This window comes from Podarcis melisellensis (genome assembly GCF_964234715.1).
Source record: "Podarcis melisellensis genome assembly, chromosome: 4".
NCBI lineage: Eukaryota > Metazoa > Chordata > Lepidosauria > Squamata > Lacertidae > Podarcis > Podarcis melisellensis.
The window spans coordinates 88,025,354-88,048,197 of record NC_138531.1 but is presented as its reverse complement, the minus strand read 5'-3'; the positions used below and the strand labels follow the sequence as shown (position 1 = coordinate 88,048,197).

General features: G+C 44.5%; 1 protein-coding gene across 4 annotated transcripts in view; it reads left to right on the top strand.

The window, feature by feature from the left end:
* Positions 1 to 16,211, top strand: part of HEPHL1 (hephaestin like 1) — a 37,415-nt gene extending 21,204 nt beyond the window's left edge. For 2 of the 4 annotated variants that reach the window (XM_081909600.1, XM_081909597.1), the window contains 11 exons: positions 81 to 231; positions 3,223 to 3,435; positions 5,571 to 5,784; positions 6,682 to 6,821; positions 8,754 to 8,888; positions 9,858 to 9,964; positions 10,660 to 10,882; positions 12,158 to 12,297; positions 13,562 to 13,721; positions 14,114 to 14,185; positions 15,216 to 16,211. In XM_081909600.1, the coding sequence (XP_081765726.1) occupies positions 81 to 231; positions 3,223 to 3,435; positions 5,571 to 5,784; positions 6,682 to 6,821; positions 8,754 to 8,888; positions 9,858 to 9,964; positions 10,660 to 10,882; positions 12,158 to 12,297; positions 13,562 to 13,721; positions 14,114 to 14,185; positions 15,216 to 15,421 (1,761 nt within the window). In that variant the 3' untranslated portion in view covers positions 15,422 to 16,211. Of the gene's footprint in view, positions 1 to 80; positions 232 to 3,222; positions 3,436 to 5,570; positions 5,785 to 6,681; positions 6,822 to 8,753; positions 8,889 to 9,857; positions 9,965 to 10,659; positions 10,890 to 11,447; positions 11,687 to 12,157; positions 12,298 to 13,561; positions 13,722 to 14,113; positions 14,186 to 15,215 lie in introns of those variants that run through there. The other 2 variants (XM_081909598.1, XM_081909599.1) reach the window with 2 other exon arrangements.
* The last annotated feature ends 6,633 nt before the right edge of the window (positions 16,212 to 22,844 follow it).

Sequence of the window (22,844 nt, the reverse complement as noted above, 5' to 3'; positions counted from 1 at the left end):
TAATGATTCTGATCTCCTGCTTAAAGAAAAAAGTGGAAATGTTTTTCCCCCCCTAACGCATATTTGTTTTTTGACTGCAGAAAGGAATAGACAAAGAATTCTACCTACTGTTTACAGTATTCGATGAGAACTTGAGTTTCTATCTTGACACAAACATCAATTCCTTCACTGGTGATCCATCCAAAGTTAATAAAGAAGATGAGGATTTCCAGGAATCCAACAGAATGCATGGTATGGTAAAAAAAAAAAAATCACCATTGGGTATTGGTTTGTAGCAGAGGTATCCATTATGAAAGAGAAATGAGGGCAGAATTAGGGGAAGAGCATAGGGCTTCTCCAAACAACCTGTTTATTGAGCTTCCGTCCTGATTTGCTTGCACAAAGCTTACACAGTACTTAGACTATGTCTGGCCTTTATTGAGCATTCATTATGATTTTTTTGTGGGAGATTAAACGACAATGAGCATCCAGCCTGATTTGCTTTTGTTTATATGCCTTTTCATAAGTCATTTCTTCATTCCACACTATTTGTTCATTTCAACGCACTTCCCCATGACTTTTCTAATTGGAGTCAGTTTCTTTTTTAAGTGGATTTGTTGCATTGGGGTGACAGAGCACTTTAATCAATTCTCCCGGTATTCACTTGAACCCCTCCCACAAAATACTGACCATGGCGGTGCCGTTGAGGTACCATGCCTGTTGCTGAAATTTGCAGAATGAGCTGCAGTGTCTGACTGCCAACTTTCTTCAGACGTATTGCATCTTTATGAAATGCATACAAACTTTGTTGTTGTTGTTGTTGTTTAGTCGTGTGCGACTCTTCGTGACCCCATGGACCAGAGCACACCAGGCACTCCTGTCTTCCACTGCCTCCCACAGTTTAGTCAAACTCATGCTGGTAGCTTCGAGAACACTGTCCAACCACCTCATCCTCTGTCGTCCCCTTCTCCTTATGCCCTCCATCTTTCCCAACATCAGGGTCTTTTCCAGGGAGTCTTCTCTTCTCATGAGGTAGCCAAAGTATTGGAGCCTCAACTTCAAGATCTGCCCTTCCAGTGAGCACTCAGGGCTGATTTCCTTCAGAATGGCTACGTTTGATCTTCTTGCAGTCCATGGGACTCTCAAGAGTCTCCTCCAGCACCATAATTCAAAAGCATCAATTCTTCAGCGATCAGCCTTCTATATGGTCCAGCTCTCATTTCCATACATCATACTGGGAAAACCATAGCTTTAACTATACGGATCTTTGTTGGCAAGGTGATGTCTCTGCTTTTTAAGATGCTGCCTAGGTTTGTTATTGCCCTTCTCCCAAGAAGCAGGCGTCTTTCAATTTCGTGACTGCTGTCACCATCTGCAGTGATCATGGAGGCCATGAAAGTAAAATCTCTCACTGCCTCCATTTCTTCCCCTTCTGTTTGCCAGTAGGTGATGGGACCAGTGGCCATGATCTTAGTTTTTTTGATGTTAAGCTTCAGACCATATTTTGCGCTCTCCTCTTTCACCCTCATTAAGAGGTTCTTTACCATCAAAGTTGTGTTACCTGCATATGGTTGTCGATATTTCTTCTGGCAATCTTAATTCCGGCTTGGGATTCATCCAGTCCAGCTTTTCGCATGATGAATTCTGCATATAAGTTAAATAAGCAGGAAGACAATATACAGCCTTGTTGTGGATCATTGCCTTGTCGTGGCGAAGGGGCTTGAATAACTCAGAGAAGCTATGAGCTATGCCATGCAGGGCCACCCAAGACGGACAGGTCATAGTGGAGAGTTTTGACTAAACGTGATCCACCTGGAGCAGGAAGCGGCAAGCCACTCCAGTATCCCTGCCAAGAAAACTCCATGAACATACAAACTTAGCTTGAAGTCAAAGAAGTGTTAAATCAAGCTTACTTGCCGAGGACCAGCAAAAGGCACTTCTAGGGAAACTTTGCAAAAGTTTGGTATTTTTTTCAAGGAGGCCGCAAAGGACTGACCTGCGTGTCAGGACAGCAAGCCAGGAAGAAATGTAAACCATTGTCTTCTGCGAACTTAATTGTAGGGTTGTGTTAAATGCTACAACGCAGCCTGGATGAAGACTCAAGCCGCTGCTGCCTATTAGTATCCTGTCTGCAAGATCTGAATTATTTGGAGGACAAGTTCAGAGATGACTTGGTCCTCTTAATAATAAAGCAGGCAAGCATTAATGAAGTTCTCTAGACAGCTTCTTTGCCTCCGGCAGATAGGTGCCGAGTTCACAGGACATGAACTAAACTGAATGAGTTCATTATACATTGAGTTTGTGAGCATTCCTGTGAACCGAAATGGCACATAAATGATCATGCATTACCCTAATGATGCTCCCAGAGTTACTTACATATGTAAGTGAACTCATGTTTATTGTGCCCAGAGGATGTGGTGTCATCTTGAAAATGACAGCTTTATCTTTGATGTCAGTCATAGGTGGATTGAATCCACCCAGTAGCCCCACCGAGGGAACCAAAACCTAGAGCCCAATCACTGCTCTCCTCACAGAACCTCCCAAGATATGATCAGTTCTGGCAGAGGCGAGTGTTCATCCCTTGTCAGCCGGGTCAACTATTCCTTAAGGCAGGGGAAGCCTTTCTGGCCACTGGAACAGATCTTAATCTCCCTTTTCCCTGGTGAGCCAAATTGGACAGGTAGGCAGGGCACATTTCTTGCACATCTGTGTATAATGTGTAAGGTAAAGGTAAAAGGACCCCTGAACTTAGGTCCATGACTTAGGTCCAGTCGTGGACGACTCTGGGGTTGCGGCGCGCATCTCGCTTTATTGGCTGAGGGAGCCGGCGTACAGCTTACGGGTCATGTGGCCAGCATGACTAAGCCACTTCTGGCGAACTAGAGCAGCGCACGGAAACACCGTTTACCTTCCCACCGGAGCGGTACCTATTTATCTACTTGCACTTTGACGTGCTTTCGAACTGCTAGGTTGGCAGGAGCTAGGACCAAGCAATGGGAGCTCACCCTGTCGGGGGGATTCGAACTGCCGACCTTCTGATCGGCAGGTCCTAGGCTCTGTGCTTTAACCCACAGCTCCACCCATGTCCCAGTATAATGTGTAGTTGAGCCCTAAAATTTGCCAGTAGTTGAGAACAGAGGAGCAGAGAGGCAAGGGTAACAAGCAGGTGAATATGAGCAAATTCAGTTGTGGGTTTGCAAAAGCACAGTATTCTGAGATGTTGAGTGTTTTTTCTACTTTCAGCTGTCAACGGCTATCTGTTTGGGAACCTGCCCGGACTCACCATGTGCAAGGATGACAAGGTTTCTTGGCATAGTATTGGACTAGGCACGGAAACAGACATGCATGGTATTCATTTCCAAGGGAACACCATTCACTTGGGTGGCACAACCAGGGATACCCTTGCTTTGTTCCCTCACACGTCGGCAACAGCCCTGATGCAGCCAGACCAAGTAGGTAGGTTTTTGGGAGTGGGACCTGAGCATCCCTTCTCCATGCGACTACAAAGCTGTCACCATGTGTGTTGATAAATCAAATCATTGTGATGCTCACTGGGTTATGAATGTTTAGAACACTGTAAATGTTGCTGTAGCATCCATACGCTCATTGAGCCTCTACTTTGAAGTATCAGTGTATCAACTGATTTATAAACTGCTTGAGCCAAAGGACATAGCATTGATGCAATGCAAGACACTGCTATGTTATAGTCAACATTGCAATAATACTATTGTCAGTGCTGTGTTGTAAGGGAGTGCCTTCCTCATGTGTGCATCTCCATCCATCAAGTTATACAAGGGCAAAACACAGCTAAAAGAGGCCGCTGCAGAATCTGCAGCAATGTCTTCCTTCTGTATCCATATGTATAACGGTAAAGGGACCCCTGACCATTAGGTCCAGTCGTGACCGACTCTGGGGTTGTGGCGCTCATCTTGCTTTATTGGCTGAGGGAGCCGGCATATAGCTTCCGGGTCATGTGGCCAGCATGACTAAGCCGCTTCTGGCGAACCAGAGCAGCGCACGGAAATGCCATTTACCTTCCCGCCGGAGCGGTACCCATTTATCTACTTGTACTTTGACGTGCTTTTGAACTGCTAGGTTGGCAGGCGCAGGGACCGAGCAATGGGAGCTCATCCCATCACGGGGATTTGAACCAAACCGCCGACCTTCTGATCGGCAAGTCCTAGGCTCTGTGGTTTAACCCACAGCGCCCCCCATGTTCCATCCATATGTATAGGGAGAGGTAAAAAGGTAAAGAAACCCTGGACGGTTAAGTCCAGTCAAAGGCGACTATGGGGTTGCGGCGTTCATCTTGCTTTTCAGGCCGAGGGAACTGGCATTTGTCCACAGACAGCTTTCTGGGTCATGTGGCCAGCTATTGGTGCATGGAAGACCGTGATGAGTGCCAGAGCACACGGAAATGCCGTTTACCTGTTTATCTACTTGCTTTCAAACTGCTAGGTTGGCAGAAGCTGGAACAGAGCAACAGGAGCTCACAACCATCGAGCGGATTCGAACATCTGACCTTCCGATCTGCAAGCCCAGGAAGTTCAGTGGTTTAGACCACAGCGCCATCTGTGTCCCCATCCATATGTATATATGTGTGTGAAGCATTTTTATACCCTCCTTTGGTCACATTCCGTGGGCAATTCGCAACAGGAGCAAAACATTTAAAATGTAAATGTACCACCAATTAGCTCAATCTGTTAGAGCATGGTGCTGTTAACGTCATGGTCACAGGTTTGATCCACCTGCATCTTCCTGCATTGCTGGAGGGGTTGGGATAGATGACCCTCGGGTCCCGTCCAGCTTTACAGTTCTGTGATTCTGTGTCAAATAATCCAATCTTCCCCTACATACTCCTCCCTTGATCCTTCACTCTGCTGTTTCAAATCTTCTTCTCAAATCTTTGCTCACCTTCTCTATTCCCCACCTGCACCCTTTTACTTTTCTAGTTTTCTACAGCCGCAGAAGGGACGTGGGTGGCACTGTGGGATAAACCACAGAGCCTAGGACTTGCTAATCAGAAGGTCGGCGGTTCGAATCCCCGCAAAGGGGTGAGCTCCCGTTGCTCGGTCCCTGCTCCTGCCAACCTAGCAGTTCGAAAGCATGTCAAAGTGCAAGTAGATAAATAGGTACCGCTCCGGCGGGAAGGTAAACAACATTTCCATGTGCTGCTCTGGTTTGCCAGAAGCGGCTTAGTCATGCTGGCCACATGACCTGGAAGCTGTATGCCGGCTCCCTTGGCCAATAAAGCAAGATGAGCGCCGCAACCCCAGAGTCGAGCACGACTGGACCTAATGGTCAGGGGTCCCTTTACCTTTACCTTTACAGTTGTATGCCTCCTGACAGCTGATGCTCTCCCACTTCCTTAAGACACATCTGTTCACCTTGGCTTCCCCTCCAGCTGAACAGACTTCCCTTTTATTTCATTCCCCACACTCATATATATTGTCTCTTCGCTTTAGATTGTAGCCGGCAGGCAGAGGGGTGCTGTATTTCTGCTTTGGGTACAGTGATTTGAAGTGCAATAACACCAACAATCATCTCCTCGAGCAGCTAGCATGGTGATAAATGTCACAATTTCCTTTCAGGGACTTTCCAGTTGGTTTGCAGGACGTTCGATCACTTTACAGGAGGGATGAAGGAGCTTTATGAAGTTAAGCCCTGTGGCAAAACACCTCACGATGGGAGGCACTATGGAACCATGAGAACATATTATATTGCTGCCGAAGAAATGGAGTGGGACTATGCCCCCGATAAGAACAGAGCAGAGCAGAAGATGGAGGCAACAAGCAAAGAGGAAAGGTACAGATAAGGGACAAATTTGATTTTGATAGGATAAACTGCCAAATTCTCACTTCTGGATCTAATTTGTGAACCAAAGCCCAGCTGTCCTTTGAGATTCACAGTCCTCTGAATTTCATGATACAGTTCTTCAACTCAACAATGTGTTTTAAAATACCGTATATATATAAATGCATTATGTTAGGGGAAAGCACAGAAAAATGCATATTTTAGTGAAGATAGCATGCAGAAATGTGTTGCACCGGGGTAAATTGCTTGCAGAAATGTGCATATTGGTCAAAACTGCATATTTATTAAAATAAACTCACACTAAAATGCTAACAAGCATATGCTAACATATAAAATGCTAACAAGAAAATAGCAAACTGATGTTTAAAGGTGGAGGTGGATTAAAATGTGGAAACAAGACAACCCGAGAGAACCAAAATTCACAGCATCATCCTTTGTTTCCCCGGTCACCGGTCATGGCTTCCTGGCAGATTTGAGCCTTTTGTCTTTAGAAATTAGGCACTTGCAGCCTGAGCTTATGTATATTTACTTAGAAGTATGCTCTGCTATTCAATGGAGCTTAATTCCAAGCAGGTTTTGCAGAGAATTGCAACCCAAGGTACCTTTATCTTGAAGTAAACCCTATTGAACACAGTGGGACTTGCAGCTGAGGTAAATGTGCATAGGATTGCACTGTGCATCGCTTCAGTTATTTCCGTTTCGGCCCTCTCACATCCTGAGGTAAACAAGGCCTACAAATTTCACTGTCCAGCTATTCAGAACACAGTTTGCCTCTTTAAGTGTCACCCTCTTTCTATCATTGCCTCACTTTTTATTATTCTGCTTAAGAATGGTAAATATTTTGGGGGTCTTTTAAACTGTTTTCTCGCCTTGTAAAATGTTTTCAAGTTACGGACATGTCTTTGTGAGCCAAGGTGAAGGCCTCATTGGTTCAAAGTACAAGAAGTCGGTTTATAGAGAATACAAAAGTGGAGATTTCGTGGAGCACAAAAAGAGGGGCGCAAAGGAGCGACACCTGCAAATTCTAGGTGAGAAATTTGGGGCTACGTAACTCATTTGAAATTCTTGAAAGCACCTTGCAAATATTAAGCATTGGTATTTGGTTCAGCTTGTGAGGAAAAGGAAAGGACGCAGCATGGGAGGAAAGCTAGCCCCTTTTAAAGCTGCCATCTGAATGCATCCACTCTGCAAGAGTTTTATTTAATCGCAGTTGAAGAGAGGCTAATCAAGCTTCTCACCAGGAGATGGAGCTACATCATTAGAGTTCCCGTGAACTGTCTCAATTATTGGTCCGAGTTAAGGTTGGAAGAAATGTGTGTGCAGGTTTCTTCTTCTTTTAAGTTCAATGATTTATTTTAAAATATTTCATTAGTAATAAGTTGAATGACTTCACTTCAGCAGCAGAGTAAATAAGATGCTTTGTGCAGCCTTCGTTTAAAGCAAGGATGGGAAACTTGTGACCCTTCTGGTGCACAGCTGTCAACTTTTCCCTTTTCTTGCAAGGAATCCTATTCGGAATAAGGGAATTTCCCTGAAAAAAGGGAAAACGTTGACAGCTATGTTCTGGTGTTGATTACAGGGCCGGCCCAACCATGAGGCAAACTGAGGCAGCTGTCTCGGGCGGCAGAAGCCCATGGGGCAGCGCCCCCATGCAGGGCCATCTTACCCATATGCATTAGGGGCGCAGGGCACCCAGGTGCCGGGCTGTCAGAGGCACCAGGCTGAGAGTCCAGAGCCTAAGAGTTGAGCCTGCCCATTGGCTGGAGCACTGCGGCGGGCTCTTCTGCTTCGGGTGGCTCTGCGTTTGGGGGTGACCAAGCCAGCAAGACGCTGAGGTGGCCAGCTGGCTCTGCCCTCCTGCGTGCCTGGGACTGGGGAACCGGGAGGGTGCCAGGCGGATCTTTGCATCCTGGTGCCGCATATGCTTAAGACAGCCCTGCCCCCATGGGTACTGCACCTGCCCCTGCTGTTGCCACAGGAGAAGTGAGGAGAAGCAGGAGTGGTGGCTTCCAGGGAGATCTTGTGAGACCTCATGGAACTCATGCGAGTTTTCACCAGAAGCTGCTGCTGCCCCACAACTCCAGCTAGCAAGGCTGTAGTGGCAGTGGGTGGGGGGGGGGTGTGACATCTTCCTGTTTTACCTCAGGTGGCAAAATGGGACAGGCCACCATCCTTCCTATCTCCATTTGGCCATACTGCCTGGGACTAGGGGGAGCTGGAAGTTCAACAGCATCTGTAGGGCCACAGGTTCCTTTAATGGCTGCTAGAGAAAATATGAACAACCTTCTAGCACATTCTTTGTTGAAAACTATATGGCACTGAACACAGTGGGATTTACTTCCAAGTTGGCATGCCTACGGTTGCACTGCTACTCAATTAATCTTTTTTTTCTCTCCAATCAAGTAACAGGCCTGGTTATTATTCATTTCCAGTCTTGTCTAGCGTTAGAATGAGAAGGTGTTTTAATGTTCTTATAAACTGCTTTTCATCACAGGCGACCTCAAAGTATTTACATAAAACATAAACAAACCATATAATTACAAATAGCAGAATGAAAATAAAATGAGAACCAGCAACAGTGCCGATAACATTAATAATAAAACCGCAAAAAGTGCTATAAAGCAAGACAGATTCAAAAATAGTCTAACCGTAATCGAAAGCTAGAGAGAAAAAACAAGTACATTTCCACTGAGCGGTGAACGCCCAACAATAACATGGAACAGGGTTTCCCAAACTTGGGTCTCCAGCTGTGTTTGGACTACAACTCCCATCATCTCTCAGCTCGCAGGACCAGTCCAAAAACAGCTGCAGGCCCAAGTCTGGGAAACCCTGATATGGAAGATTATGGTGCTCAGCATTTTTTGTGTGTGTGTTTTTGTGTTTTCATTTCTTATCTTTTAACTTTGCATCATGCCTCTCTGTTACTTTTTGACTTTTTCAAACAACCACCACCACCTTAGGGCCCTTGATCCATGCAGAAGTTGGTGACTCAATACTAATTGTGTTTAAGAACAAAGCTAGTCGTCCATATTCAGTATCGGCACATGGCGTAGAAGCAACAGCGGCTGGGAATAAAGCACGCACCACGATGCCAGGTGAATTACACTGCATGTTTCCAAGTCTTTAGGTTCTGTTAACAATGTGTTCCGTTTGGTATTTTAATGCACACTAAACTAGAATTAATCGCAGTAGGGAAATATGGAGATGTCTTGATGCTGGCAGACCTATGGGGTGGCCACATTTTAAAAAAAATATCAAGTTAAGATGGTTGTATAATTAATACAATCAACAGATTTTGGCCAGGGATTGCTTGCATTGCCCAACACCATCACATTGCTGCTATGGTGTTTTAGTGTGTTTAATTTTATTGTGAGTCTGAACTGTTTGTTGTAAGTTGCCTTAAGTAGCAGAAAGGTGGGAAATAAATATTTCATTTTTTAAAAAAACGATGTTTTCATTAAGGACTGGAAATCCTTAATTTTGGTAGGGGGTGGTGTTAACACCTTTTGAGTTTTGTACCATACCAGCTTGAGAACCGTAAGTCCCTACTAAGGAAGACTGGCAACTTAAATTAATGGAATATGCTGAAATGGCTAAATTAACTGGAAGATTAAGAAATCAAAAAGACAACAAATATAAAAAAGAATGGAAAATGTTTATTGCATATTTACAAAAGCATTGCAAGAAAGTGTATACAATAGCAGGTTTTTAAAAAACACTTGTAATATTAAGAATAATGTTAAATTTGGAAATAATTAAGAATAAGGAAATTACAGACATGTATAATATAAGATCATACAAAAGAACCAGGGGTGGGAATGGAGGGAAATCGGGGATCTGAGTAATCCCAAAATGTGGATTTAATATGATGTGAAAATGGTTTTTTGTGTGTGTGGTTTATATTTACTGTTTTAAATTTATAATGTTTAGTTATGATAATTAAGAAATATTATTTTTAAAAGCTACTGTTCTTAATGTTTTGGTTTTAAACCAAAGTACTGAGTTTCATGAGATATTTGGATTTTGACAAACTGTTCTTTATTCCTTTTTATATATGTGGACAGGAGAAATAAACACTTACCGATGGAACGTCCCAGAAAGGTCAGGACCTGGAGTCTCTGATCCCAACTGTATCACTTGGGTTTACTACTCAACAGTGCATTTTGTAAAGGTAAATGTAATGAAGGTGTGCCCCTGCCCCATGCCCTGTGTGTCTTTTATGGGAGCACCCTTGGAAAATGTTAAATGAGTACTATATTATCAAGCTCCATCTGTACAAAGCCAAATGTAAATCAGGGATGGGGAACAGGATTCAAACCTGGATCCTGATCTCCCCCAATCTCCCCATGGACCGCTGTTCTAACACTTTGCTACATTATTATAGTTGTTATTCTGGCATGGCTCTTTGTTATCACAGTTGCTTTAGGGGCCTTTCATTTAAAAAGCTGGTTTTTGAACAAAATAACTGCATGCATCTATCATCTATAATGATAATAATTTATTGTTTATTGTTTATACCCCGCCCATCTGGCTGGGTTTTCCCAGCTACTCTGGGCAGCTCCCAATCAAATATTAAAAACACAATACAGTGGTACCTCGGGTTAAGTACTTAATTCGTTCTGGAGTTCCATACTTTACCTGAAGCACCACTTTAGCTAATGGGGCCTCCCGCTGCCCCCACACCGCTGGAGCACGATTTCTGTTCTCATCCTGAAGCAAAGTTCTTAACCCAAGGTACTATTTCTGGGTTAGCAGAGTCTGTAACCTGAAGCGTATGTAACCTGAAGCGTATGTAACCCGAGGTACCACTGTACAGTGTTTTTAACACAATATTATTCCCTGTTTTCCATTTCTCTTTAATTCCAGGATATGTACAGTGGCTTGATCGGGCCGCTTATTATTTGCAGAAAAGGAGTCTTAAATGAAAAAGGTTTAAGAACAGACATTGACCGAGAATTTGCCCTTCTGTTCCTGGTCTTTGATGAAAACAGGTCCTGGTATTTGAATGACAACATTGAGAAATATCTACAGGAGGATCCGAAGGCGTTCAACCACACCGATGACTTTGTGGAAGGGAACAATATGCATGGTATGCTGTTGAGCATAGGATTATTATACTTCGTGAAACATTCAGGTTTGCTACTGAACAGTTGCACAATGCGACATGCACTAAGCGGGAATAAATGCAGACATTCAAAGCGCTTCTCTGTTATAGTTCTGTTAGGACTGATGGGGCTGGAGGATAGGCAACACAAATGCTCCCTGCACTTAAGAAAGCATTGTGTCAAGGACACCTCCTGAGGTACTTGCTTTCTGTGTGACAAGCTTTTCAAGCGGGAAAAACATTCAGACAAGGACCTGCTGGTGAACAGGTAAATAAGAGAGGGGGTTTTCCTTGCAGGGCTTAGAAATGAAAACCTTAATACAAAGAAATGCTTGGAAATAAAAAGCTTTAATATAAAGCAGGGATGTCAACTGGTTGATCATGATCTACTGGTTGATCAACAACTTTGGCTTCCCAAAAAAAAAAGCTCAACAATTTTGGTCAATCCAATGGGTAGAACACTGCCAGTTTGTTTGTTTTTATAGTGGGGGTAGATCACAGTCTCTTGAAAGTTGGACATGCCTGATCTAAAGAAATACTTCTTCAACAGTTGTTGCCTGCTTCCTGCTCTAGCGAAAGCTGATCTGGAGGGTTTGGAAATCCCCTGGAATGGCAAAGCATGTGGTTCAGAGAGTTGCCAGTAGGAGGGAGGAGACCAGAGGAAATCCACTGAGGCAAGGGATTCTCTGGATCCAAGCCAATCATTCTAGCAAGAGCAGAATTTTTGAATAATGTACCGTATTTTTCCGTGTATAAGACGACCCCTAATTTTTTTAACCCAAAATTAATAAAGTAGTTTAGCTTTCGGGGGGGGGGTCACTTCCGCCAATGGCTCACCCGCCTGCCCGCCACTGCCGATTGCTTGCCATAGCCACTGCTCATTGCACACCTTGCCACAGCCACCAATTGTCTGCCCGCTCGCCACCCCCAACAGCCCACCTGCCCACTTGCCACAGTCACCAATCACCTGCCCAATTGCGGCAGCCACAGCCAATCGCCAGCAGGCCTTGCCACAGCCACCAATCACCCGCCCAATCACCGCTGCCAATCTCCTGTTTGCTGCTGCCATTAATCGCCCGTCCCCTCTCTGCATTCACTATCCGTGTATAAGATGACACCCAATTTTTGTCTGATTTTTTTTTTAGCGAAAAGCATCGTCTTATACACAGAAAAATACGGTATATACCTGATTTTAATTTGCAGTGGAGCACACTGATAAACCTGCATGCTTCTGCAAACTTTGCAAATCTCTCCCTTCAGCAATCAATGGAAAGATCTATGACAATCTCCATGGGCTAACGATGAACAAAGGGGAAAACACCAACTGGTACCTGATTGGAATGGGAAATGAAATTGACCTTCATACTGTCCATTTCCATGGAGAGAGCTTTCTGTTCAAGGTTGGTATAAGCAAAATAGTACCATTTGCATTGTGACGAATAACTTAAATAGAAAGCATTAGCTCTCAGAGCGGGGATGTTATTGCAAACAAACCACGTTTGCATGCAAATCCTATACCAGCAGGAAATTAGTAGGTCACAATTAGTAAAAGGAGGTAAAGCATTTTGGTCATGCTGCTACAATTAGCTACTTTTCCATAAACACAATGCACTTGGATTATATCCTATTAATCCCTGAAGAGTGATACATAAGTGGAGGGTGCTTCTATAAGTAAATCCCTTTGGTGGATTAGATTATATATATATATATATATATGGCTGTGGGTGTATATCTTCCACATAGATGAGAATTCATATCTCCAACCATTTACTTTGTGCCGCTGGCAAAACTGCAGACAAAAATATGCTAAATGCAGCTGATTTTTCATGAAAACTTTAAAAATAAATAAATTGCAGACTGATATGGAGATGTGGAAAACTGAATTTAAGAAAAAAATAAGATAAACAAAAATGGTCATATTTGCCCATCCTCAAATGAGGCAGAAGGGGAGCTTCTTCTTCTTTTTTATCTTCTCAGAGTTTCAAAAAGCAAACAAAGCAGAGGGTATGATTCTGCCAAGCTAAGCACTTCAATGTCCCCTTTTTTAAAAAAGGAAGGGGAGGTGAGGAGAGAAAGAGTGTTAAGCATGTGGTTCTCTTCCCCCACTGAAATAAGAGATTTCATAGTCACATACCAAAAAAAATTGTTTGCAATAATCACAGAGGATCCCCATATGGCTGTTTCTGCATGGTGACTGGGTGGCCAGAATACAGTGGTACCTCGGGTTACATACGCTTCAGGTTACAGACGCTTCAGGTTACAGTCTCCGCTAACCCAGAAATATTACCTTGGATTAAGAACTTTGCTTCAGGATGAGAACAGAAATCGTGCTCCAGCAGCGTGGCAGCAGCAGGAGGCCCCATTAGCTAAAGTGGTGCTTCAGGTTAAGAACAGTTTCAGGTTAAGAATAGACCTCCAGAACAAATTAAGTACTTAACCTGAGATACCACTGTATCCCATTTGGGCCACATTCCCAAAGAGCTGTATAAGAATGCCCTCTGATCATCTGATCAGCACAGTCACCTTTCAGACCGGAATGTTTCTAGTAATTTGGAATTCCTACAGCAGGAAATCCCAAAAGCTCATAAAAACAGAGGGTGAGCTACTTATACCACCTAGGGATAAGCTTTGAATTTACTCAATGCTCTCCTGTCTTTGACACAGAAGGATCACAATCACAGAGGAGATATGTATGACCTCTTCCCTGGGACGTTTCAGACTGTTGAACTTGTAGCATTCAATCCTGGGACATGGCTTCTGCACTGCCACGTACACGATCACATCCATGCTGGGATGGAGACAACTTACACTATTGTTGAATCAGGTAAGGTTCCTTTGTAACATGCTTATGCACCCAAGTAGTCATAGAACATGAGAAAAGCCTTGTTGAAAAGCCCACTTAGTCCAGCACCCTGATCTCACAGTGGCCAACCAGCTGTTCTTGTTGTTGTTAACCCACACACGTGGGTCTCTAGAGTATTAAACCTAATTAATATATCCTCTTACCAATTCCCGTCAGTAATCACAGGCTCCTGGTTTGGATAAAGGAAGAAACTGTGGTTAATTGAGCACTCCAACATTGCTTTTATTTCCTTCGCTCAAATTAATATATCCTCTTACCAATTCCCGTCAGTAATCGTAGACTCCTGGTTTGGATAAAGGAACAAACTGTGGTTAATTGAGGACTCCAACATTGCTTTTATTTCCTTCGCTCAGATGGTGTGGGACGTGGAGTCACAACCACGAAATATGACACATTTACAGTCAATGGCAAGAAGACTGGAGAAGGTATGACTTTGGGCCGCTTCACATTTCATGGAGCAAACCCAGGTTTGCCACAAAAAGAACATTCAAGAGGCCAGACCGGGTTCCATAATGAGTGCGTGTGTACGAGGCTCATGTTTAGAAGCACGCATTTGCCCCCACTTCTTGTTCATGCTTTCCATATTCAATTACACATTTAGGATGGGAGCACAGGACCCTGCTTTAGACTGAGAGCTCATCCACACTTTGGTTTGCTCCACTGCTTTCCCACGGGAAAGCATGTGGTTGAGCGCTGATTTAGAATAAGGCAATCGGGATTTCCACGGATTGCCGTTTGTTCCGATTTAGCGATAAAGAGTGGGTTTTCCATGGGAAAGCAGTGGGTCAAAGGCAAAAAGGCAAAACTGCTCAGACCCATGCTCTCTAGGCACAGGACAAGCGGAAGTGTGGGCTATCCCCAGGTCCAACCATTACTCTATATAGCTCAGTATTGTCTACAGGGTTTCCCAAACTTGGGTCTCCAACTGTTTGGGGGGGAGGGGGTTGGACTACAACTCCCATCATCCCTGGCCACTGGTTCTGGTAGCTAGGGATGATGGGAATCGTAGTCCAACAACAGCTGGAGATCCAAGTTTGAGAAAGCCTGGTCTACACTAAGGTTGCCTATTCACGCTTTTAATTGTCCCATAATTTCAAGTCATGGGTCCAGGCGGTAAACAGTGGGTTTTCCCAGTGAAACCAAAAGGGCCAAAGAAACCCTTCTTGGACCCATGACTTGATATCACAGGACAAACAAAAGTGTGGATTGACCCAGACTGACAGCAACCTTTCAGGGTTTCAGGAAGGACCTACCTGCTGAGCTTTGAACCTGGGACCTTCTACATGCAAGATCTACCCCTGAGCTACAGCCCTTCCCCAACTAAAAGGGGAAGATGTACAACTAAAAGCAAAATGTCTCAATCAGCCCACAGTGGGGTTTGTTTGTTTTTTATTTAGTTGACGTTTCCCTTCCAGGTGAAGGAGTACATTTCTCACAAATGCCTTTCTCTTTCAGCAGGTAAAGGCAGAGCAGGGATAGAATTCTTGGGGAAAACTCTGGGCCCAGGAGAAGCCAGCTCGGTGCTCAAAGCTCTTTTTATCACTGGACTTGTTCTGTTGGTAGCTCTCTTGATCCTTATTCTCGTCATTGCTTGCCAGAAGAAAAAGGCCCGTTATAGGGCCATAGGTCACAAATGCAGTCTTCCAATGGAGTCCTTCTGAGCTGACTGAACATTGCCCTTGTCAGGAATGTTGCTGCTGCCTTTGAGGTGAGAGGAAACGGCGACACATATGGCCGCTTCCAGATGACCAGTTTATTTATCATTCATCCCGATGTGTTCCCACAAAGTTCACGGGGAGGTTAGCCCATGTTAGCTAACCCTCCCATGTCCCTGGTTTTCAGGGAGGTTGTACACACTTGCATGAAGCAAGTGTTATCCCACATTTTACAGTGCATTCCCCACCACTTTCCTAACTGCAAAAAGTCCAATTTGGGTGGGTATGGGGGAGAAGGTTTGTTGTTCAGGGACTCCAAGTCTATTTTAATCGCACAACCCTAATTTGCCCGTAAGTGACTGAATCCCACCCCGAAATAGCGACAGTCCGGAAGCATCCATGTATGTTACACAGAGCGAAACTACAGCAGCTACTACTACGGTGCAATAATTCTGAGCAGACTTGTAGTTGGGATAAAACTAGGAATGATTTGGGGAACTCCCTTCTTGCCACACAGAACTATTTCAAACCAGGCCCCAGAACATTCGGATTTGAGTTAGGTCTGAAAGGGATATGGATTGGACCCTGCGGAGATACACACCTGAGCCAGAATCTAAATGAATTCTTCAAGCAACTAAAGGACACATATGGGAAATGAATCGGCTTAGCTGTCGGTTCTGTTTTTTATTTTATCGTTTAATATTAGCTTCATTTGTCTGGCTGCCCAGTAACTCATGTTCTCTAGAAAGCTCACAAAGATGAAAAGGACAAAATACAATCTTAACAATATACCGTATTTTTTGCTCTATAAGACTCACTTTTTCCCCTCCTAAAAAGTAAGGGGAAATGTGTGCGCGTCTTATGGAGCGAATGCAGGCTGCACAGCTATCCCAGAAGCCAGAACAGCAAGAGGGATTGCTGCTTTCACTGCACAGCGATCCCTCTTGCTGTTCTGGCGTCTGAGATTCAGAATATTTTTTTTCTTGTTTTCCTCCTCCCAAAACTAGGTGCTTCTTGTGGTCTGGTGCATCTTAGAGAGCGAAAAATACGGTAATGTAAAACAACAATCCATGCAAGTGCTGCTATCAGCCCACTTTGTTGTTGTTGTTGTTGTTTAGTCTTTTAGTCATATCCGACTCTTTGTGACCCTATGGACCAGAGCGGCCAGGCACTCCTGTCTTCCATTGCCTCCCGCAGTTTGGTCAAACTCATGCTGGTAGCTTCGAGAACACTGTCCAACCATCTCGTCCTCTGTCGTCCCCTTCTCCTTGTGCCCTCCATCTTTCCCAACATCAGAGTCTTTTCCAGGGAGTCTTCTCTTCTCATGAGGTGGCCAAAGTATTGGAGCCTCAGCTTCAGGATCTGTCCTTCCAGTGAGCACTCAGGGCTGATTTCCTTCAGAATCTGCCCACTACCTATGTGCAAATTCACTTATGCAAATGTAAAGAATTGTGCCCAAACGCTTTGGCTAATTATACCATCTATGGCCTTTTAAACTTGGAGGGGGCAGGGATGTTGCTTTTGCTTGTTACTGTGTGCTATGTATTTTTGTGTTTTTATATTGTAAACTGCCCTGTGACCCTCAGGTGGCAGGCCGAATATAAAAATAAAATAAATCGAGACATTCAGAACAAATAAAAAGGCGTTCCTCTGGTGCCAAAAAGACCACAAGAATTGTGCCAGATGGGCTCCTCCCACAACCAGGGTGCCACCACTGGGAAGGACCTCTCTCTAACAGCCAACAGCCTCATTTGACAGCAGCACTAGGATCAGGGCCCCTGATGAGGATTGTAAGGCTCAAGAAGGTAGGTATGGGAAAAGGCAATTGGTTCCAAGGAATTCGGGGCTTTATTGTTTTAAACCAGAACCTTAAGTTAGAAACTGACTGGGAGCAGTTGGTAAAGCAGTGGCATAATATGATCAAAATGCCCAGTTCTAGTTAATAGTCTTGCCACCCTGTTCTGGACCAGATACAGTTTCCAGACCATTTTTAAAGGCAACTCCTTGCAGTGGTCTAAGCAGGAGGCTACCAAAGATGCATAGAATAACTGTGACCAAGCTTACCTCCATCCAAGTATAGTTTCAGCTGGTGCATCAGCAGATGTTGATGAAATGTGCTTTGAGCCACAGAGGGCACTTGAACCACTAATGATGTGCTGGATCAATAGGCAGACCCAGACATGATCCTTTAGGGCATCAGTTCTCAACCTGTGGGTCCTCAGATGTTGTTGGACTACAACTCCCATCATCCCTAACTAGCAAGGCCAGAGCTCAGGGATGATGGGAGTTGTAGTCCAACAACATCTGAGGACCCACAGGTTGAGAACCGCTGCTTTAGGGGGAATACACCCTCATCCAGAACTGGTGGGTGAGCAGTCCACCTACCCAGTGTGGCTACATGCTGCTTGGATTGTCTCAGTTCGTTCGCCTTCATCCAGTCCATTGGTGCACCTAAGCACTAAGTATACCTACAGCCTTACCTGCCTCTGGCGAAATAAATGTCATCTGCATTCTAGTTACGTCTCAGATCAAATATATGGATGGTGTCTCCTAGCGGTTTCATGTTGGTGTCAAAGGAAAACTATCAAGGGCCAAGCACAAGTTCACCAGCACCACTTTTGGGAATTTACCATCCAAACAGGAGCAGCACCATTGCAAAGCAGTGGCTCTAAACATCCAACTTGGACAGCCTGTGCAGAGGGGTATCATGGTCAATGGGGGTGAAAGAGCCAGGAGAATTAACAGGGTCACATCTCCCCTGTACTGAGCTCTATATTTACTTTAGACTAGCCTAGAGAGCTCAGTTGACTAGAGCTTGGCGCTGATAATGCCAAGGTTGCAAGTTCAATCCCTGTATGCGACGGCTGCATAGTCCTTCATTGCAGGGGGTTTGATCCTCAGGGTCCCTTCCAATCTACAATATGTTTTTACTCAAGAATACATGGATGGGTGTTTTTCCATGCTTATTTATTGTATTAAGCAAAGTGAGTGATGAGAGTCAGTGTCTAGTAGACAATACGGTGTTGGACTCGGCCCAGAAAGTTGTCCCTCTCATGCCAAAAAATGTAACATTTTCATATGTAACTCTGTATTTTTGTAATACTTGTTGTTTAAGTTGTCTGTTGTTGCTTCAGGTTTTTTTGTGCACCACTTAGACACTTAGAGATATTTTAAATATATTAAGCAGTGCAAAAATTAAATAATCAATAAAATTCACTGGATAGCCTCTTGGGCAAGCTGTTTGCTGTCTTTTACTTCACCAAACTATTGTGAGTATAAAACGGGTTATCGCCATATAGGCTGTCTTGAGTTCCTCAGAGGAAGGGCAAACATACAAATGTGGCAAATGGTGTGCTCGCTAATTTTATGAATGCAGCTACTGCTTATTATAATTTATTGCTTCTGTTGTGCTTTTAATCTAAAGTGGTCAGTTAAAACAATGGGCCAGCTCAGACCCAAGAGAACTGTGCTTAGTTCTGAAACCACAGATTGATCGGAACTGCAGTTAGCGCAAACCACAGTTCCCTGTATTTGGGTGTAACAAAGAACTGTGCTTTGTTCAAAAGCAGAATATAGACGCACAGGTGTGAAGGAGGCTCACACAGACTGATCCTTGAAATGGCAAACCAAGGTCTGTCGCTGCAACAGCAAACTGACCCAATAATGTCTTTTTGGCTTCTTAATAGTAGTGAAATGGTTCCATATAGAGACATTGTGATGGGCAACTAACAATAGCATTTTCAGGTTGCTAAAGGCCGTGTAAGAGCAGCATCATGATCTTTGATGTGAACACTCATCCTAATATTAGTAAACAAATTCCAAACTCCTGTTTCACCAGAAATGGCAGCTGGGCAAACAAAATTAGTGTGTACACCTAGGGCAATAATACTTTTCATCTCTCTTGAAAGCTGTTGTCTGTTGCCAGTTTGTTCAAAGTATCAGGAAGTGGCTTTAATTGCTGGTTTTGTTTCTTCTTCTTTGGCGATCACTCATAGCTGAGTAAGATTGTCTTCCATTAACACGGTCTTAACGTGAGTCCATAAGTTACTGTGGAGGCCAATTCTGGATCCACATGTCCTTCCACAGTGGTGACATTGGTTTCTGGGAGGGAGCTGATCATGGTATGGATTTGCCTTTCTTATCGTGACAAGTTGAATCATTCAGTTCTGTCTCACTCCTCATGAGAACCTGTTGCAAAAGCCTTTTTCAAGGGGGTCAAACAGGGGTCAGCAAGGTTTATCTTGCCTGGGTCGGATCGGTCCCACAGAGGGATCCCCAGAGTGCAGGCATGCGTGATTGCGCGTGTCCACAATTTTCGGCGTCTGTGCATGCGCAGATGCGATTTTCAGCGCCGCAGAAGCGAGTCCCCATTCTGTGCTGCGTGAGCAGGCAGCTCAATTCGGGGGTAGCTTGTGGGCCGGTCAAACAAACTCTGCCAGCCGCTTCCGGTCCATGGGCCTTAGGTTGCTGACCCCTGGTCTTAGACCTAAATGGCCCTTCTATTTTTCTATTCTGTGAAGCATTTTATCAGAGTGTGTACAGGTAAAGGGACCCCTGACCATTAGGTCTAGTCGTGGCCGACTCTGGTGTTACGGCACTCATCTCGCTTTATTGGCCAAGGGAGCTGGCGTACAGCTTCCAAGACATGTGGCCAGCATGACTAAGCCGCTTCTGGCGAACCAGAGCAGCGCACGGAAACGCTGTTTACCTTTCCGCCTGAGCGGTACCTATTTATCTACTTGCACTTTGAGGTGCTTTCGAACTGATAGGTTGGCAGGAGCAGGGACCGAGCAACAGGAGCGCACCCCGTCACGGGGATTCAAACCGCTGACCTTTTGATCAGCAAGTCCTAGGCTCTGCGGTTTAACCCACAGCGCCACCCGCGTCCCCTTAATGGCCCTTCTATTTTTCTATTCTGTGAAGCATTTTATTGGAGTGTGTACCTTTCTCCATTTACCCCAGTTTGTTGTAAATCAATAAAGTTAGTTCACTTTATTTGTGCTAGTTTTTTTGTGCTAGCTTTTTTATCACAAGCCACTGAATTAATCAGCAGGCCACTCAAAGTGTTATCAAAACTCTGGATAGATGTGGATTGCTTTGGCTACTTCAAACCCATTTTCACACTTACACCCCAGCCACAGTTAAGTACCAGACTTCCCACTGGCATATGGTTGTGCTATTTAGATATTATTATTTCTTTAACCAATAATTTCCTTGTATAGAGCGCTCTGCAAAAAGCTGAAAAGGAGTTTGCTCTTCCATTCCATCCAATTTAAGACAGCAGTGCAACTGGAAAACTTTGTTCAAGCTTCCGTTTTTCGTTTTTCTCTAACAAGGGCAATTCAGTACAGAGTTTCAGATTGCCAATTTGCATCCGGTATGGCTTCAGCACTGAAATGAAAGTAAACGATGGAGTACATTTAAATCACAAATCACTAGTAAGTGGTCTTGAGATGGGTAAAATTCAAAGCAATGTTTTGTTCCATTAATGCTAGGACTGCACCAGATGGTGTGTGTGCTTTTACAGAACGGTTAAGTGCTTCTACAGATTTTAAAGCACTAAACAGCATAAATAAAGCTGAATATGTTAAGCACTTTGGGGGGTGGGGTTGTGTAATTTATGTCAGAATGGAACTGTAAACATAGCAGTAGTTCTAACAATGATTAGTGGTAGTCGTCAGTGGATTTAAATTTTATGAATTCTCCCATGTTTTTCAAAAAATTATTCTTGCAATCATTAAAAAGGCGTAAAAAAGCAGTAGGTCAGAGCCAAAGGTTTTCTTCCACCAAATAAATGAGTTTTCCTCCTATTATTATTATTGCTATTTTATAGAAAAAGAGGTGCCAGAACTCACCATGAATGCTTCCCTGGTTCTCTTATAATGACAATGGCGCCCAACTGTTCCAAGCACCCTTCCTTACTGAAAGTGTGTTGTTGTTTAGTCGTGTCTGACTCTTCGTGACCCCATGGACCAGAGCACACCGGGCACTTCTGTCTTCCACTGCCTCCCGCAGTTTAGTCAAACTCATGCTGGTAGCTTCAAGAACACTATACAACCATCTCGTCCTCTGTTGTCCCCTTCTCCTTGTGCCCTCCATCTTTCCCAACATCAGGGTCTTTTCCAGGGAGTCTTCTCTTCTCATGAGGTAGCCAAAGTACTGGAGCCTCAGCTTCAGGATCTGTCCTTCCAGTGAGCACTCAGGGCTGATTTCCTTCAGAATGGACATGTTTGATCTTTTTGCAGTCCATGGGACTCTCCAGAGTCTCCTCCAGCACAATTCAAAAGCAACAATTCTTCTGCGATCAGCCTTCTTTATGGTCCAGCTCTCACTTCCATACATCACTACTGGGGAAACCATAAAGGTAAAGGTAAAGGTACCCCTGCCCGTACGGGCCAGTCTTGACAGACTCTGGGGTTGTGCGCCCATCTCACTTAAGAGGCCAGGGGCCAGCGCTGTCCGGAGACACTTCCGGGTCACGTGGCCAGCGTGACATCGCTGCTCTGGCGAGCCAGAGCCGCACACGGAAACGCCGTTTACCTTCCCGCTGGTAAGCGGTCCCTATTTATCTACTTGCACTTTGAGGTGCTTTCGAACTGCTAGGTTGGCAGGCGCTGGGACCGAGCAGCGGGAGCGCACCCCGCAGCAGGGATTCGAACCGCCGACCTTTCGATCGGCAAGTCCTAGGCGCTGAGGCTTTAACCCACAGCGCCACCTGCGTCCCTGGGGAAACCATAGCTTTAACTATATGGACCTTTATTGGCAAGGTGATGTCTCTGCCTTTTAAGATGCTGTCTAGGTTTGTCATTGCTTTTCTCCCAAGAAGCAGGCGTATTTTAATTTCGCGGCTGCTGTCACCATTTGCAGTGATCATGAATGTGTGTTGTTGTTTACTAAATATATATTCCATCCTTCTGCCTGAAGGTTCCTGGGGAATATGCAAAACAACAGGGGGTGATCTGCAACTACAAAGGAGGGCTATGTCCAGTGCTGGCACCCAGTGTCACAGTGCCCTAAAGAGGCACGCCTGCAACCGACTTCAGATGTTTTTAGATGCCATGTTCACATTTGAAACGCAGCAAGGAGAATCCCTCCCCATCGCATTGCCATGCAGACCAAAGAAGGGGCAGGGGTGTCATTTTTTATAATACAATGGTACTTTGGGTTACAGATGCTTCAGGTTACAGACTCCACTAACCCAGAAATAGTACCTTGGGTATTTTCCTGGCTTCGGCTTCACAGGATCAGAGATGGAGGGTATGCACTGAAGTATTTATGGCTGGCCCAAGATAGGGAAATTTAGTCCAGATTCAGCCCAAGATCCACCTATCCAGAAATCCCCTCATCCCAGCGGATCTTGTGTTTGGATTGCTCCTTGAGAGACTTTTCGTATGTGCGACAACGGCAGTTTGTGAGGAAACAATGTGAA